The sequence below is a fragment of the Chenopodium album genome, chromosome 1 (genome assembly GCF_948465745.1).
Source record: "Chenopodium album chromosome 1, dcCheAlbu1.1, whole genome shotgun sequence".
In the NCBI taxonomy this organism is placed as follows: Eukaryota; Viridiplantae; Streptophyta; class Magnoliopsida; order Caryophyllales; family Amaranthaceae; genus Chenopodium; species Chenopodium album.
In genome coordinates this window covers 6,941,363-6,959,885 of record NC_137834.1, presented here as the reverse complement: position 1 = coordinate 6,959,885, position 18,523 = coordinate 6,941,363, and the positions used below count along the sequence as shown (strand labels likewise).

Here is an 18,523-nt window from a genome sequence, read left to right as displayed (position 1 = left end):
CTTATAGCTTGAATCTACACGAGGAGGAAAATTTTCTCCAAGAATCAAATACAAGGAAAACCAAAGCAAATAAAAAGCATGCAAATATGCCCTGAATGCAATTTAAAATGATCTAAACTACATGACTCCTTATCCTAATGAGCCTAAGTGAGTATAAAGCACACTTTTCATTGCCACTGAGAAGTGGCGGTGAAGTATTGTAAAGTTCTGTTAGAAAGGAAGTGGATTAGTTTGTGAGAAACTCTTCAATTCCTGGAGCTCTTATATTTTTTGTTGTCTATTAACTTAGTGAGCAGCTGAGTAGCTATCATGGATGACTGGATGAGGAACAAGCTGTTCAGAGTCTTTCAAGACTTTTAACTGTCAGGATTTTTATAGGTGGAGCCGTGGAGCCCACACTTGAATAAACTTAACTTTGGACCATCTTGGTGAAAACATTTTGGAAGTGTCAGGACTCTTCATTTTCAGTTAAGACTGCATAGCCTTCAGGGAGTTTTGGATAGAACCCAAACAAACTAGTGCATTCAGGAGTTTTGACTGGAGATAACACTTCAGATATGGTTACATCTCTGTGGATGATCTAAATGAAAGAAGATATATTGTCTATTGTTTGCTGATCCATCTTATGACAGAATATATAGATTATAATTTTGTTGTCTTTTGTGCTTTGGAGTACATCAAAAACTCTGAATTTTGGTTTATCTTGTCGAACTGCAGATATGTTAGGGACTGAAAAAGAATACAACTAGTATTGCTGGAAATCGAAAAGTTATCTTATATGCTTTTGTACTCTTAAGGATCATGAAAGTCATAGAATGTTGCTTGTTGTACTTGCATTTCCGTGGAAGTGCTTTCCTCGTGCTGAATTTTGAAAATTTGTCGTATTTTGAAGATACATAACTGTTGATACTTCTATTCTGTATCATTGTTGCTTTCATCTCACTGAACACAGTGAAGCTCACAAAAAGTGTAGGCAGATATTTACTAGTCTTTTGTATTATTTATAAAACATCTATATCAAGCTTTATGTAATATCTTACACTGGGATAATGCCCAAATAAAATGACAATTCCTGGTAAGTTATAATCACACTGGAATGTAACTGATATAGCCCTACTAAGTAGGGTTCTAACCTACTAAATTTAATCTATATAGTTATATACTCTTCAGCTATCTAGCCAATAGTGTGAAAAGGGTCAGAACAAACAATCATCTGACCGACCACAAAAGGAAAATTGGAAAACTTTAAGAGCAGCTATGATGTCCTTAACATATATCATAATCAGTCTGAACCCTATTCTTCAATGGCTTTCCTATTTGTAAACAACCAAGTGGAGGGACAATCGGAGCCATAAGCTCACCAAACGATTGCCAGCAGTATGGATCGTACAAGTGATAACGTGTTTTTAGTGGCTTTAATTGTATGGTATTTAATGATATATCTGTGCATGGTAGCTCATCACTGCATGCCAAATGTACAGGCTTTACTGTGTATGTGCCTTTTATATTTTGATATGTGACACCTGATACAGCAACCGCTGTTGTTTGATTCTTGCATGTGCTTTTGTCACAATAATATTGGTCGATTACAATTGGAAGCTGAACTTCACTAACTTGAATGTTTGAAAATGATACGCCTTGCACAGATCCCGAACCACCCTGCAAAATACAGCAGCCAGAGGCATATAGATTAATTTTCTTTGCATATGTTGATAGTCTTTCTTTTCCATTTTTGAGTCTTGAGCCTTGTTTGAGAAGCCCTGTTCTCTTCACTTGATTATTATTGAAAGTTGATTTTTGTTGATTAAATTGGATTTAACTTTTTCAAAGCTGGTTGTCTCCGAAATTTAAGAGTACAAGTCCTTTAGTAATTAGTACAAAATTACTCAACAATTGTGTAAATGTAATTTTACCTGCCATGTCTTTATGCGAACTCCAGTCATTGTGCCTTGTATGTTTACGTCTCGGACAGTGACATTTGAGACACAGGCTTTAGTGTTAAATTTTCCAAGACTTCCAATACTAATACCATGTCCAGGTCCACAATTTACACTGTGGATGTATACATTCGAACATCCTGTTTGTATGGATATACAATCATCACCTGCATTCAGTTGTTCGCCGTTAGATACAGCCAATTTACCACGTGAACCTGTTTCATATTTAGTTTTAGAGTAACTAGAATTAATTTTCTTGTTTGAGCTATCTAAAACTTTTATGGCAATGTGTTCATGGACTTCGGTTGGGCAGAAGGACCAATTATAATGTTTTAGCAGATGACATCTTTTTTTTTTTGGTGGGTTTGTTGTTGTGGTCCTGTATTCATTGGCATCCTATCCCTATGGATGTAGTGGTGGTGAGTAGTGACAATTGTTTTTTGATACATGGCTGTAGGTGGTTGTAGCCCCAGAAGGCTAGAACATATTTTATATGGAAGATGGCACTTGCTAGGTGACAATGGACTAATGGTTGAACTCCATTGCCAGGTTGGTAATTTGGAGGTAACTCTCAGACTTAACCCCATGTATCCCATTTGCTGATTTTCTTCATGCTAAGTTCTCTATAATTAATAGGTTTAGTTTTCTTGATCAAATTTTGGCTAGTAATAGTAAATAGTTGTGATGGAGCTACTATTGATCCAGAATAGTAAATTTACCACAGGCAAGGCTGCTAGAGTGAATGAGCACATCTTTGGAATTTTGGAGGTGGATTCCATCAGTATTAGGACTGTCACCTGGTGACGAGACACTAAAAGAATAAACCAAGACTCCATCGCAATTGTCGAACTTCAGATGACATTGAGGACTGTTCTGAATTCTGATCCCTGTGACTGTCACATTAATGCTGCCATAAAATCTTAGTGCCTGTGCAACATGAGAGATGGAGTTAGGAGAATCTGGTGATCGTGAATTGCAGAATTATCATTATATATAAAGTACTTAGAAATACGAAGTTTAAAATTTGGTCAATTACCGTTGGCTTGTTACTAGGCATTTTTCCACTGAGCTCATTTCTCTCCTACAACAAGGTTGGCATATATAGTCAGTTTTAATGGACTATAAACATGGTTGGGCAGAGAGTGAAAGAGTCTATATAATTACCGGCATTGGGGGCCTTTTTAAGACCGTGTCATTTAATGGGTTTATAATTTGCAATTCATGATCTTTTTCTGGATCATCATATGGAGCGTCAGTCCACCAAACAGAGCCACTTCCATCGATTACGCCCTTCCCCTGTATGGTAAGTCCTACCAGCTTGGTGAAGTCCATCCACCACATCAGATTAGCTTTCCAAGCATTAGGACTTGTTGGAGCAATGATAGTCCCGTCAAGCTGGAGCATTTTTTAAGAAGCCAGGTTAGTACAACTCGTTAACTCCTACGGATTATTACTTCAAACTTTACACTTAAGTGTCTGTTCTATAGTGTTGCTTATACATTCGTCATAACCTGCAATAGTGCAATACCTCGCCAACGAATTAAAATAAAAAAGAGAACATTGTTAAGTTGTTAGTGATTACCTGAAATATAATGTTTCGTTGGCAGTAAGGACCAGAGAATGAAATGGGTCCCACAAGGAACTGATATCCTGATGGAATCAACATCGTTGATGATTGAACTTTACAAGCCGCTGCCCACGCAGCTTCGAATGCCTGCAATGCACAATAACAGAACATACACAAGTAAGCATTAATACATTCAGTGTATCCGTAAAATATTTCTTTAAACATAAAACTTTATGGTTGCTTCTCGTGTGGCAGTTTGTGCATTTGCGCATATAATTATTGCTGGAATCTATAGCCTAACTGCCGTAACTAGAAATTTTTTCCCTTACTTTATTAACCTTGTCCTTTTTTCCTTGGCCTTCCTCTCCTCTCCACCCCCAAAAAGCTGAGTGACCTATAGTTTTCACGATTTTCGAGGAACATGACTGACTGTTTTGCAGTAAACTTAATCAACTACCTCACTAAACTGCACTTAAGTTTTTGTTTGCTATAGTTAATACTTCCTAATCTCAATAGATGCATCAATTTTGACTTTATTTAACCCATGTATAGGTGTAAATATTACATAATACACGGAGTAGTAAAAATTATAAAATTTTGATATTTTTTTTTGAAAATATGCATTGTGAATATCCTAACAACATATAAAACTATGACATTTATGATTTTATGTAACTAAACATGATCAAAGTTGGAATATATATATAGTAAAAAGTCAAAAGTGATGCATTTTTGGAGAAGCAGGGGTAATAGGCTCCTATGAAGGGTCTTAGGCTTAGCAACAAAATTATTGTAATTATGGAGGTAAAGTTATCTATGCATTTTTTTTTGGAGATATATTTATTTGTCATTTTTTACTTTTTATTTTAACCATTGAACTTATATTCTGTATTGATTATATTTACAAAGTGATATCAATCATCATTATTTCTAATATAACATATAAATGATACTCTGTTTTACCTAGATTAGGCATTCTATATTGTGCATTAAGGCAATGTGAAGGCAATAGTGATACAAACAGGGATAAATTTGCACCGAAAATACATTTTACATGAAAAAATAATTATAATTGATTTTTTTTAATGAAAATTGTTAAAATTCCCTGTTATGGACAGCTTTTAGGAAAACAGAACAGACATTGTGTTCTGCCCACTGAAGTGTTGAAACTGAATCTAGTTCAGCTCTTCAGGAGTCCCTGTATACAAAAACCAATACGATTTTGTTTATCTGCATTATTCACTATTTTTTTTTTAAGTGTAACTAACCTAGACACCTAGTCGTATGTGCTCTGCTCCAAATTGTCATTGTCTTTAGAGTTTTTCCCTAAAAATAGCTCACTTTGTCATTGAAGTTTCTCGTGTTTCCCTGTTCTAGCTGTTTATTTTAAATTTATCTTTCAAGTACTCCCATTTGGACAGAGTTGTTATGCTGAGTGGCTAAAATCTAAACAAAGTGAGTTATTGTGGAGTTTAAAATTTTACCTTAGTGTCATCAGTAGTACCATCACCCTTTGCTCCATAATTTAGCACACTGAAAATGCTGGAACCTGTCTCTGGTTCAGGTGACGGAACTTCCACTATTGGTGTAGGATTTGGTGGGGCCTTAGTTTTAGGAGGCGACCCTTTATGGTATGGAGCTTTGTGAACTGGCGGAGGCAATGGTGACGGTGTATCTTTTCCCGGACTCGGCTTTGGTGGAGAATGCGGTTTTGATTTTGGTTTACTGCTGTGGTGGTGATTGGGGCTGTGATATCCATGACTTTTACTTTTTTTCTTTAGTAACGAGGCTGAAAGAGGTCTACTATGTCTCCAATGTCTGTCTCTTCTAGCATTGCATATATCAAAATTTGTAGACCAAAGGAGTATAACAGTGAGTAGCATTAATGTGAGATTTTTGAAGTCTAAACTACTCATTTTTGTGATTTTATAGCACAAATAATGGGGAGGAGAGAGACAGAGAAAGAAGAGGCTGTATGGGAGGAGGGATGGGGAGAAGAGAGAGAGAGAGACACAGAGCAGGTGTTTCTTCTGATAACTAGAAGCAGAGGTGGTTGTGGTTTTTATAACTGGGGAATTTTATAACAACAGAAGACTATGCATACACGAGCCAATCTTTCCATAAGGCAAGACATATTTGTTTTATTCCTCTCCTCAATTCTTCAAAGCTACTAGCTTTTTCATCATCATTCTTCATAAATTTAATTATTTATTTTAAAATTTTTTTGGGATAATTTTGTAATGGCCCTCAAATGCTTGACATGTGTCGCTTTCTTGTTTGCATGTGAATCATCCAGTTGTTGATACTTGATACTGATTTCTAAATTCTAATATAATACTCCTTGATTTTATACAAATCTCAGCTAGGCAAAGCACTTTGCATTAGCATTATTCTCGTGAAATCTTCTATGTTAGCATAATGATCATGAAATGTTTATTAAATTTGATATTGATTACAGGTTAACATATTGGCCTTGTTTCCAATTTTATGTACAATACAATTATCATTGAGATGCGACATTACATTAATATAAAATTATTATGGGGCAAAGAGTATTGTTTGATATGTGTTAGCATTTTTACTATTTTGATTATCTTGTTAAGTATGCTCGTCTTGCTTCAACATTTCTTCATGTGTTTTCATCTTCTCTATTTCATAATGAAAATGATTATGCACGCATAATACGCCGCAGTATCTTGATTGATTTATCACAATATTTTTTAATGTAAAGTTAGATGCTGCCCCAAATTCTTAATCTCCCCTGTTATTTTTTATTTCCATGATTTAGGATATATTTTCCCACTTTTCTAGTGGTTTTAAATGCCAATGAGTGCACGTGACTGGATATCATCATATGGCTATAAGTTTTCAAGGGCTCTGATTGTAACAGCTCTCTATTGATCACATGCAACATTCACGGGCAAGAGTTTATGTACTTTGTCTTCTCAACCAACAGCAAATACGGGGCCAGAGTATCTGTAAGTCAAGTTTTTAATACTCTTTAAGCTTTGGTATTTTCTTATAATTTGCATGATTTAGTAACAATTTTCTCAAGATTAATTCCTATGGAACCTCCTCAAGAACGTTTAAAATGTTAGACGGAGAACTTTATTAACGATACATTAAGGGTTTTAGCTCATATTATTGGAAGAGATAATTAGTACTGAATTAGCAGCTTTCACAGGTGGTAGGTTCAATTAGTAGTGTAATTTGCTAGCATGTTGATTAGATAGTTATATCAAGTATTTCATTTAATTATATCTAAACGATAATGCAGACTATTTTAAGTGCGATTTTAAGCTTAAATAAAGATAAAACATTTAAGTGTTGATTATAGTTTAGCGAGATGGATAGTTTGTGTTCAACACTAATTAGAACTACAGGCTGATTTCCCTTCCTTTAGCTACTCAGATGTTTCAGTGCGTGTCAAAGGGATTTAGCTGAAAATATGCTATTAGTTGTACAATTTATGACTTTGATTAACATCAGCTACTGTCTGATCTTGGCAAAACCTGTTCTACACATAGTAATTACAGCGCTTGGATCAGAATAGTTCCATAATTTAAAAATACTGTTACACAGCAGCCAAAATAGCCCATTGTTTTGAGCTTTACCTGGTTTGTTATGACAGAGAATGCTCTATTTTTGTAGTACTGTGGAGAGTGGAGAACGCAATGCATAAAACAAATATTTCACTTTTCAGAATGTCAGTGATGTCATATGGACTATGTGCTATTAATATGTTATAATCAATTAATCATCATTTTGGAGTAAGTTGCTGAATAGCAGCTGTTGAAGACCATTCTTAATGTTTCTTAATGACTGAATCACAGAAGCCAGGTTTTCAAGCTACAAATTCAAAATTAGAAAAACTCAAATCAGTAATTCCGGAAAATTTCAGAAAAGCTTTAGTACAATATAGCAACCCCAACAAAAATTAAGGCATCCCCTAAATAAACCACCAAAGTGAGTCATTAAGGCCCCCCAGTATAAAAATCAAACCACTTTGGCCACCTTTATTGATACGAAGTAGTTGAGTAGAGCTATAATATTACACAAACTCGGTTTTGGTGTGTGGGGTCCAATTGTTGTACTCAGCTATTAGTATGAACTATGTTCATGTTTTTTTGATCCAAAATGAAAATGAAGTGTCGAATGTCCATACATATTAGAAGGTCGAGGATCCCGGATATTGGGACTTGGGAGTTATTTGAAAGTTTAACATAAAAGCTGAGACTTATCAAACGTATGCCAGGGTTAGGGGACATATGATGAACTCAACCACCTCTCCACCAGTAGTCAGTAGATCAACTGTGTATTGACACCTTTTTGTGCATTGTTTGTACGTCCCTAGAGCTTCCAATCACATGTAGGCAATATTACTCCGTAGTTTCAAAGATTACCTCTTCCGTCTTTATGTGCGTACGTTGTGGGATTACACAGTCAATTAGTATCTGTAAAGGAACTGCATGAGTGTGAATGCCAGTGTGAAATTATGAATAATAATTCATTACCATCAATTATTGTTACCATAGAGATGACATGAGTAAGAATTACAAATTTTTTATAATTTTATTTTAAACAAGGGCATTAGTAGAAGATCTCTATATTTTAGATCGGGGCACAGCATATTATGTCAGGTGCAGACTTTAGGTGCATATTTTATAATAATTATTAAAACATATTTTAAAAAATTCATTAGTTCTAACTGCAAGCATGTTGAGTTTTGGTATCAAGCAAGAAAAAATGCGACAACTTGCACAATTACATAATAGACCTGATTTATCAATTTTTTTACTCCAGAAATTGACTAGTAAACAAAGGATTTAGAATCTTATAATCTTACGTGCCTCCTGATATAGTAGTGATTGCTACTTCTAGCTGACAGATAATTTGCCTTGGCAAGCTTGTTTTCTTCCCCATACTTTCATCTCTAGACATCAAGGTCTTGGTTGTGATAGTTATCAACTTATCATATTGTCACTTGCGAATTATTGAGACTCGAATATCTAGCAATTAGAATGAATTATGTGCAAGTGCGTACAAAGTTTGAGCATTTGTGTTGTACACATCTCTACTATCGACTGCACATTCATACATTATCTATTTAGATAACCACACTGAGGCTTTAGTTGATGCAGCCTTTCTTAAGTGTATTGTATACTTTAGATTATTCATATCTTCTTGATTGGTAATTTGTTACGTGTATTGTATACTTTATATTATTCATATCTTCTTGATTGGTAATTTAGTCTAATTTCGATCATGTTAATAGTTTTCAGAGTTTTCATGATTCACTCTATAGTTTGTTGTTGCTCTCATTATGGTCATAAAAGCAACATCCTGTATCCACAAGTCAGGACTGAGTGTTCTTTTACTAAAACTGTTGGTAGTACATGCTTGAAATAGGGCCATAACTTTAGGTTTGCAACTTGTTTATTTTTTACAGTGAGAAATTGTGGAAAGAATATTTTCCCTCTTTACCTGGCATTGAAAGTTAAATTTTTATACTTTTAGTCTCTCATGTTAATGCAAAAGACACCAACTCACTTATTTTGTGAATTATGGGTAATGAGTTTTGTCTATATCATTGTCTTTTGCGATTGCCTATGTCCTTGTTGATAAAATTAGGCAAGAGAATTACATTTTGATGTCAAAGTTAAGTGTAGGGCGCTAAGGAGGTATAAAATCTGAGTCCGATCCTCTGAGATTTGATTATCTGAATTCTCTACTAAGTTAGTTATTAACTTATTAAGGTGCTAATGTAAGCGTAAATCTAAGAAAACATTGCAATATAATAATTGTTTTTTTTTTTTTTTTTTTTTTTTTTTTTTTTTTTGCAATATTATAATTGTAAACTGATACTATAAAGCAGAAATGATGGTATAATACTATGAGGTTGGCAGCTCAAGAGATTTTAACATGGAGGTAGCAATCAGGTCATCCCCCAACAAGGCAATAATCTCTCATTGAGTCATTGTCCATAACTATATATTATGATTTTTCTTTTTGGTTTATAGGGAGCCATAAAGCATAATGATTTGCAAATAATTAGGTACCAATTACATACTACAGTGTATATATATTTTACCAATCAGACTCGTTAACATCCACACGACCACACATTGTTAGGCTAGTTAACACCCACACATTGTTGTGTAGCGTGTGTATTATTATATTTAGTTATTTACCCAATTTAGGTAGCAAGGAACCCTATAATACAAAACATATCCTAGTTTTACCAAGTAGAGTATCACGGATAGAATCATTGAAAAAAAAAAATTGAATGTATGACCATCATAAAAGAATAATGTAGTGTAAAAATCCAGAAAAGAAATAATGGAATATATGAAGATGTGACTTAGAGAGCCGTCTTTTTGTGGGATCACATGCTCGTGAACTTTAGGGACCCTCTCGTGATCTTTAATGGGAGGGTGTTAAAGAGAGATGATTGGAGGAATGCGTTGCCTTTTATTTACTCTGTTCCTGAGCTTGTATTATTATTAATTGGAAAACTGTTGATGGAAGTGAAATGTGTTTCCTTGTGGTTAGGGAATTGGTTGTTGAAGGAAAAGCTTTTAAGATATCATGTCCTTATTATGATATGCCTTGAAAGGCATGCACTAGACACACAATGACATTATTTCATCCTTCATTGGGTCCAAAGAAATCATATGGATTTTATGAGGTTTGTATTTCCTACTATATCCTCTTTCTTATTAGGGGTGTGTTGTGGGTGGTTCAAGTTGAAGATGAAGATGATGAGTCTTAAGAAAATTTGGATTGATGCATAATCCACAACTCTTGGCTATCATCCAATGCTAGGTCTAAAATGTTACCGAGTGCCTTCTGTATTTAGCCTTTGTTAGTTTTGATCAATGGTGGAGCCATATGTTTTTTTTGGTATGTTTTGCTCTTTGGCGGAGCCAAATCTTTTCGTAGGAAGGACTAATGTAAAAGACAAGTGAGTTTATAATGCATTTGTGCATTCAATTATAGTGTGAAGCCTATAAACTTAGAACCTAAAACCTCTCAGCCTTCGTATGTTTTGCTCAATGGTGGAATCAGAAGTATTCGTATGAGAGATTAAAAAAAAAGAGTTTAAAACGCATTTGGGCATTTAATAGTAAGACACAAAGACCAGGCTTGTAATCTAATAAACTTAGAACTTGAGACCTCTACCTTTCTCATGACTAATGATCACCTCACTACCACCAATCCAAAGCTATTTGGCATCACTTAATTGAGAATTTTATGTAGAGGTTTTAGCTAGATATGTCATTGGGTTGGACAGGCTCGAGACACGAGATAATACAACACGTAAAAAAACATGACACGTTCACGGTGTAGGCATGACATGATATTTTATTACGTGTGTTGAGTTGCGGGTTAGGTTCGATTAGCCTTTATTTTGGAAAAGCACCATATGACACGAAACAACGAAATTCGCTAAAGTTAGTGAATTTTGGTGTAGGCACACTATCCCCCCATGGTGGTTTGTAGGCTCGGGTTGTACACGGGTGGCTAATGAAGACAGAAAAAAAAAAATGTTAATGAAAATTTAGGAGTGGCAAGTGAAATTTTGAGACCTTATTATCCCCTTATTTACTTGATGGCATGTAATCTTTTCAAGACAACATAAGTAATATTTTAAAATTTCTTCTTCTCGGGAAAAAAAATTGAAACATAATGAGAGATGACCTCTTATATTCATCCCAAACCCACTAAGGGCATGTTCTCTTCAGCTTAATTTCAGTTCAGTCACTTCAATTCCTAATTTCCTTCTCTCATAAACAATTTAATTCAGCTCAGTTAAGTAAATGAAAACAGACCCTAATTTTAATAATGAAATAATTTCAGATGTAGAGATGATTTATATGTAGTTCTTTGTAATATAACAACCAAAATTATTACTGGTACTTGGTAGCATCCAAACCATAATTATTCAATTTTGTACTTCGTCATAATGTTGGTAATTAACTAATTATGTTCTCCATATCATTATTATTGTTGCCTGGCCTCAATCTAGCTAGTGGACCCCACCTTAGGTATATTTATCACCGTTGTATCTTCCTTTGTTGTTAGTTATGAATTGTTAATCTAGTTACATCCAATTAATGTGAAAAGGGACACCAAATGTTCCAAAGTAATCCAACTCAATTCTATATGTTGAATGTCATGCTTCCTTTCTTTGGATTTGAGGTCAATTGCAATCCTTTGTTTGATAGTTCACATGCATGTGGCATTCATCACACTTGTTACCTTCTTCAAACGCAGACATTGACATAAAGTTGTTATTCCTAGAGATGTCTTGATCATCTTGTGATTTTCAGTTACCTTCCCCAAATTAAACCCTAGTTTCAATACTTAATTAATGGAACAGTAAATATACCTTCTCTGTTTTAAAATTCTTGCAGTACTTTTTTTTTTGTTCTACTATTTGAATACTTGCAACACTTTTTATTTTGACAATGACTCCACTCTCTTTGTTTTCGAATAAATGGCGTGCATCACTTGTTTTATTCCACCGTTTTTAAATAAGTGCACCATTCCCATAAATTGAAACATCTTTGGTTTATTTTTATTTTTTTATTTTATTTTATTTTTTTATTATTATTATTAATCTTCTCTCATCTTAATAGCATTGTTATTTTTATTTTTCTTCTCTTTTCATGTACATTTTCACATTTGTTTGAATAAAATGTACTCTCTAACCTTTAATCAACATACTTGGTAATTGGTATTATATTTTGAACTTGGTCTACTTGTACAAAGAAATATTTTCTTTAAACTTTTTTAAAATTATGTGTAAATAAATTTGTTGCAAGTATGTAGAGGTGAGAAAATCAAATTTCATGCGGCGGCTGGTATTTGTAGGTTTTCATTGGGTAGAATTAAAGAGAAAACAAAGAGTCAAAGAGGGCTCATTTTTTATTAAAATTGGCATTTTGTATAAATAAATACATGTTGTGGAATCCTTCCAAATGGAACTGATTTTGATCTTTAAAAGAGTACTCAAATTATGATCCTACAAATTAATGAATACGTTTTGTACGTTCCGCTTTTGTAAGTTGTTTATTTTTCTACTTTGTCCCAATTCTTGATAAGAGACAAAGCTATACTTTGTCATTAGAGAAAATGTAAAATTTTGCTAACATATACTTAAGGTGATGTTAATCCCATAATCTACACATGAGTCATTAGATTTAATTTAATGTTGTACTCGTCAAAAGAAAAAAAAAAAAAAAAAATAGTGAGGTAGATAACAATTGTTTCATTGGCGTTATCTGTTACACCTAATTTGAGCTAGCTAGTTAACCTCTACACTTCTAAGTTATGCTGTATGTTTGTTTTTTTAATGGAGTTCTACAAATCAGCCTATTTATTGCAATTATTATTTTTCTCATTGATAGGTATAACCCTCAATTTATTTTTATGACCCACCATTATAGCATCATAGATTCATAGTGTTTGTGATTATAATGAAACTGAAGTTGTTTTAAAGAGAACAACATTCATCATTGTTTTTGACATTATTTAACATTCTTACTTTTAATACATCTCAGCTCAAACAGTAACAAAGAAACAAGAAAAGAAATAAAAACAAAGAGGGACAAAGTTAGTTCACGGATCATCTTTGAAATTGGAGTTTAGATTGTGTTAAAAAAGAGAAAGCACAAGTAAAAAGCTTCCAAGGGGGATTTATTCTAGCTTACTATTATTTGTTTTTGAGTGTTAGACATGTGAATATTCAGTACCAAAATCAAATAATATAATTTTGTTTTCTCTCTAATAATTCTCTTTCATTATTAATTTTATTATTTTCCTCCTATTTGTATGAATTCTATTGGTGCACGTACGTAGTTATATAGAGAGACAAAGAGGTATTTGTTTGTTATTAATTATTTATTCTTTAGAAACATAAAATAGAGGGACATTGACAGTGTTGAATGACCTACAACTTATAGGCTGTTTTTTTCCTTAGAATTCACGGATCCAAGTTTGAGGTTCAGAATTATGTCATTCACATTCACATTTCACTAAATTTATGCTTTGAGAACATAATCTCTGTTACACTTTTGACTTGCATGATCTCTTTGCTTCTACTGCCATAATATTTATGTGAATTTGAGCCAGGAAAATCATTGGCTTTTTACCTTTTTTTTAGGTGTAAACTGTATTTCTGAATTCTGATGTGTATATATTTCATATGTTGTATATGGTCCCAATCACTTGTGTTTTAAAATGAAGTCACTCTGTTTTTCATTGATTTCAGTAAATGTGTCAAGTGAAAAAGCAATACATGTGAGTAGTCTAATATGTTAAGTTTGGTCTGCTACTCCACATATAGGCTTAACACTTCAGCTATTTGGAAAAAAAAATGACGTCTTATATTGTTTGAATATACTATACTATCATATACAAAATTTTGTTGTACGCCAGTCATACAAACGATCTGATCTTTCATTTATTTTGAAAGATAGAATGACCATTTAGTAAAGATAGCATATTTAGGGTATTTGAGCTATTACTTAATTTTGAGCTTACCTTTGATTGATTATCATATGGGCTAGTAAAGCTTATTATTACTCCTATTTTCTACACCTATGACTATAAGGATCACACTATAGTGATATATCTTAGTTGATGGCCCAAACAATTGTGTGCGTGTGTGTGTGCTGTGTGCGCAGGTTCACTTGTTTTACCTCAGTTGACAAAGATCTTAAGAACAAATTCTGCCACGAAAGTATAAAGTAAGATCTACGGAGTATATGAAGTTACCTACAGCAGAAAAATGACATGCGTTGACGTGTTTAGTACTTTAGTGTATGAGAATGACTACTCCACAAAGAAAATTCAAGGTTGTACCAAAGAAATTTCGGGGTTCATGCTCGTTTTGTAGCACACAAAGTCATACTCTTGTAAAAATCTTTGTTAGGATGTTTTCGCGATTACGTATGTCAGGGTTTTAGTAAGAATATGTGCTTCAACTTGTGAACATTAAAAAACTTTGCTAATCAGACATAAATGCAAGATGAAATTATTGAATGGTTCAAGTCTGAAGATTCTTAGATGGTCTAAAATCAATTATAAGTTTGTGGTAAAAATGATAAGGTTAACTGGTATTACAAATCAGGGGTGATAAGCTGAAAATTTGATATGTTTTATACTGAGTAATCAGTTGAGATATTGTACAATTAGGGTTTGTATTGCCTTTGAATTTGTTATTGTTAGAATCGTAAAAAGTGTGGTGGTCCTTAGTTATATTTTGTTAATGGTGTTGTCCGGAATTAGTAGTCATATTCTTAAATAGTAAAAGTTTGTGATTAATATGAGCTATGTTACTCAGACTCTTCATTTTACCTCAATTACCCGTGTCGGACCCTCGACACTCAGACATAGGTATGACACTTGGACACTTCATTTTAGTTCAAAATCATAGAAGTTTTTCACAAAATAGCCGAGTCAAACACTTAGACACGTACTTGTGTCGGACATGAATACCAGAGTCCAAGTAACATAGAATATGAGACTTTTTTTGGGTTAGCAAGAGGAAGAAGTAGTATTGACCCATCTATTTTAAGGAGTCTTTTGTAAACTCATGTCATATTCTTAATTACGGAGGTTGAGAAAAGTATTCTATACAGAAGAAGCTGGGTAATTTTATCCGACAAAGGGATTGACTTCCTAGTTTCTAGTCTAATCTATTTTTTCATGACACTATAATTTCTCTTATATATATTTGGCCTATAATGCATTACCATGTCCTTCATATATCCTTCTATGAGACAACAACCAAACATAGCAATGATGAAAACATTAATTATCATCTTTGTAATCCTTCTCATTGCCCCTATCCCCATACTTAGTACAAATGGAAACTCTTTAAGTAAGGGTTCATCTCTTTCTGTAGAGAATCCAAATGATATGTTAACTTCCCCAAACAGTGTTTTCTCTGCAGGGTTTTATCCTGTTGGTAACAATGCATTTTGCTTTGCTATCTGGTTCAAAAATTCTGTTGACAAAGCTGTTGTTTGGATGGCAAATCGAGATCAACCAGTGAATGGCAAATTTTCCAGGCTTAAGCTCTTGAAAGATGGCAATCTCAAACTCATGGATGCTGGCCGAATCACTGTATGGTCATCCAACACATTTGGAAGCTCAATTCTACAGCTTCTTGACTCGGGTAACCTTGTTCTTAAAAACTCATCACAAGCCATCCTTTGGCAAAGCTTCAAATTTCCAACCAACACTTTACTTGCAAACCAATATCTCACTCGGGAGCTCACCTTGATCTCCTATAGAAGCCAAACAAACTATTCTTGTGGTTTCTACAAACTTTTCTTTGATAATGACAATGTTTTAAGGCTACTCTTCGATGACAGAATGGGGATATCTAGTGTTTATTGGCCTGATATTGGCCAAGTTAGCTGGGAGGCAGGTAGGACCACGTTCAATGATAGTCGAGTTGCTAATTTTGATTCTAATGGTCATTTTCAATCATCTGATGCTCTGCAGTTCAATGCCACCGATTATGGAATGGGACCTCAGAGAAGGCTAACTCTTGATTTTGATGGTAATTTGAGGATGTACAGTTTAGAAGACAATGGTCAGTGGTTTGTTACATGGGAAGCTTTCATTAAGCAATGTAATGTGAATGGTTTATGTGGACCTAACAACTTATGCAAGTATTCACCTTACTTTGGAAGGAAATGTACTTGTTTACCAGGTTTCAAGCTTAAAGATCATTCAAATTGGATGCATGGGTGTGAGCCAGAATTTGAAATTCCTAATAATATAAGCCAGGTTGATTTCATTGGTTTCTCTAATGTAGAATTTTATGGCTATGATCTTAAGCGCCTATCTAAGTACACGTTGGATGGCTGCCGAAACCTTTGTTTACAGTCACCAGACTGCAAGGCTTTCTTGTTCAAGTTTGAACACAACACGTTTGACTGTTACCCTAAGGTGCTTCTGCTCAATGGATATCAAGCACCTTATTTTCATGGCACTCTGTATCTCAAAGTTCCCAAGAATATCAGTGCTTCTATTTTATCTCCAAATAGCACAACTGAAGATCAGTCAAAGCTCTATTGTGATGCAGGTGACTCAACGATCCAGCTGCAAAGAGATTATCGGACAAAGGATGGAGGGCTATTGAAATTCTTGCTTTGGTTTGCTGTTGGAATTGGAATTGCAGAAATAATTTGTGTTCTAATGGTGTGGTACTTTCTATTTAAGGGTCAACATGACTCAAGCAAGGTAACACAAGATTATGATGCCATATTTGGCTTCAAGAGGTTTTCCCATGATGAGTTAAAAAAGGCAACTAAAAATTTCCGAGAAGAGATTGGGAGAGGATCGTATGGAGTTGTTTACAAAGGTAAGTTGGAAGATGGAAGAGTTGCCGCAATCAAGAAGCTTGTAGATGGTAGTGATCAAGGCGATGCAGAGTTTTTAGCAGAGGTAAGCACCATAGGGAGACTCTACCACATGAACCTAATTGATATTTGGGGATATTGTGCTCAAGGAAGGCAAAGGTTGTTGGTGTTAGAGTACATGGAAAACAAATCACTAGCAGAGAAGCTATCCAAGACTTCTTTGAGTTGGGAAAGGCGGTATGAGATTGCTCTGGGAACTGCAAGAGGCTTAGCTTATCTGCATGAGGAATGCTTGGAATGGATCTTACATTGCGACATCAAGCCCCAAAACATCTTGTTAGACGAAAATTTTCATCCAAAGGTTGCTGATTTTGGTTTGTCAAAGTTGATTAATCGAACTAGAGCAAGTCATTCTAGTTTCTCAAGGATTAGAGGAACAAGAGGGTACATGGCTCCAGAATGGGTTACCAACCTATCTATAACTTCAAAGGTTGATGTTTATAGTTTTGGGGTTGTTTTGTTAGAGATAGTAACAGGTGAAAACCCTGGCATTGTTGATGTTGTGACATGGGTAAGGGAGAAAAAGATCGAGGTGCCAACGTTGGAGGCGTGGGTTGAAGAAATCGCAGACCCAATGATGGAAGGCAACTACAATGCTGTTCAGATGCAAACCCTGACTTTAGTAGCTTTGCAGTGTGTGAAGGATGACAAAGATGCAAGGCCAACTATGAGTCAGGTAGTTGAGATTCTCCAAGGTGATCATGACATACCCTAAACCTAATTATTATGTACATACCCATATTATTAAAAAGAAAGACTGATTATAGTTAATTTTCTTTGGCATTTTCTTAGTTTAATCCATATATATTAAGAATTTTAGTGCATCATTTTTTGTTATTTTTTTTTTTGGTTTTGGCTATGTTACATGTAAAATATTACTGTTACTTCTACTACGTCTATGTATATGAATAAGAATTTCATTTTAGAACTCAGATTATGTTTTATCAATTAAAGGCCTAGGGTTCCAGATTAAGCCCTTGGGCTCCTGATTTGATGGCCTTACTATTATAATACACGAACTCCCTTAAAGATTTGTTTGAGTATGTGGGTGGTATATGAAGTATAAATGTAGTGGGTTCACTCTAACTAAAATGAAAATGGGCCAATTTTTTTCCTATATCCAAAAAGAATATTGGAGTAATCTTTAAGGGACAGATGAAGTAGATAAAGTTTTCACTCTAATCATGTTTATAGTTTTTTGTTTTAATTCCTTGCTTAGAGCGAGGCATCCATAAAAGTTGTTCTAGACACGCAGGTGAAGATCAAGTAGAAGATTGAGTTCAATCGCGTACTATAGTAAGATTAGTAACAAGCTCAACTGATGATGGGAGTGTTAACTTCCCTAACTCATGATGCGTGACTATGCTCTCATTTTCACCAATATGGACTATGACTGATCATATGCGCACAACAATAAGGCAATAACAACAATAACAACATACGTACTACGTAGTATTAGGATGTCGACTAGTATGTTAGATAACAATGACTCAATGAGCCAAAACTAGTAACCAAAATGAACTAGCATGGAGCCCTCTCTATTTAGGTGCTCCAAATTTCTAGGGTCCAGCATGGGC

The 18,523-nt window shown here is 34.4% G+C and overlaps 2 protein-coding genes across 2 annotated transcripts; one reads left to right on the top strand and one right to left on the bottom strand.

Annotated features, from left to right (window-relative positions):
* Positions 1 to 970: 970 nt before the first annotated feature.
* Positions 971 to 5,668, bottom strand: LOC145641500 (polygalacturonase At1g48100-like). The gene is made up of 7 exons (XM_081692324.1): positions 4,989 to 5,668; positions 3,520 to 3,651; positions 3,102 to 3,332; positions 2,974 to 3,018; positions 2,657 to 2,864; positions 1,914 to 2,104; positions 971 to 1,659 (listed from the first exon to the last, which is right to left on the bottom strand). Exons 1-7 carry the CDS (start codon positions 5,418 to 5,420, stop codon positions 1,267 to 1,269), a joined length of 1,632 nt encoding a protein of 543 aa, XP_081548450.1. The 5' UTR covers positions 5,421 to 5,668; the 3' UTR covers positions 971 to 1,266.
* Positions 3,544 to 18,212, top strand: LOC145641479 (putative receptor protein kinase ZmPK1). The gene is made up of 3 exons (XM_081692292.1): positions 3,544 to 3,681; positions 6,293 to 6,482; positions 15,453 to 18,212. The coding sequence occupies exon 3, from the start codon at positions 15,544 to 15,546 to the stop codon at positions 17,659 to 17,661; it is 2,118 nt and encodes a 705-aa protein (XP_081548418.1). The 5' UTR covers positions 3,544 to 3,681; positions 6,293 to 6,482; positions 15,453 to 15,543; the 3' UTR covers positions 17,662 to 18,212.
* The last annotated feature ends 311 nt before the right edge of the window (positions 18,213 to 18,523 follow it).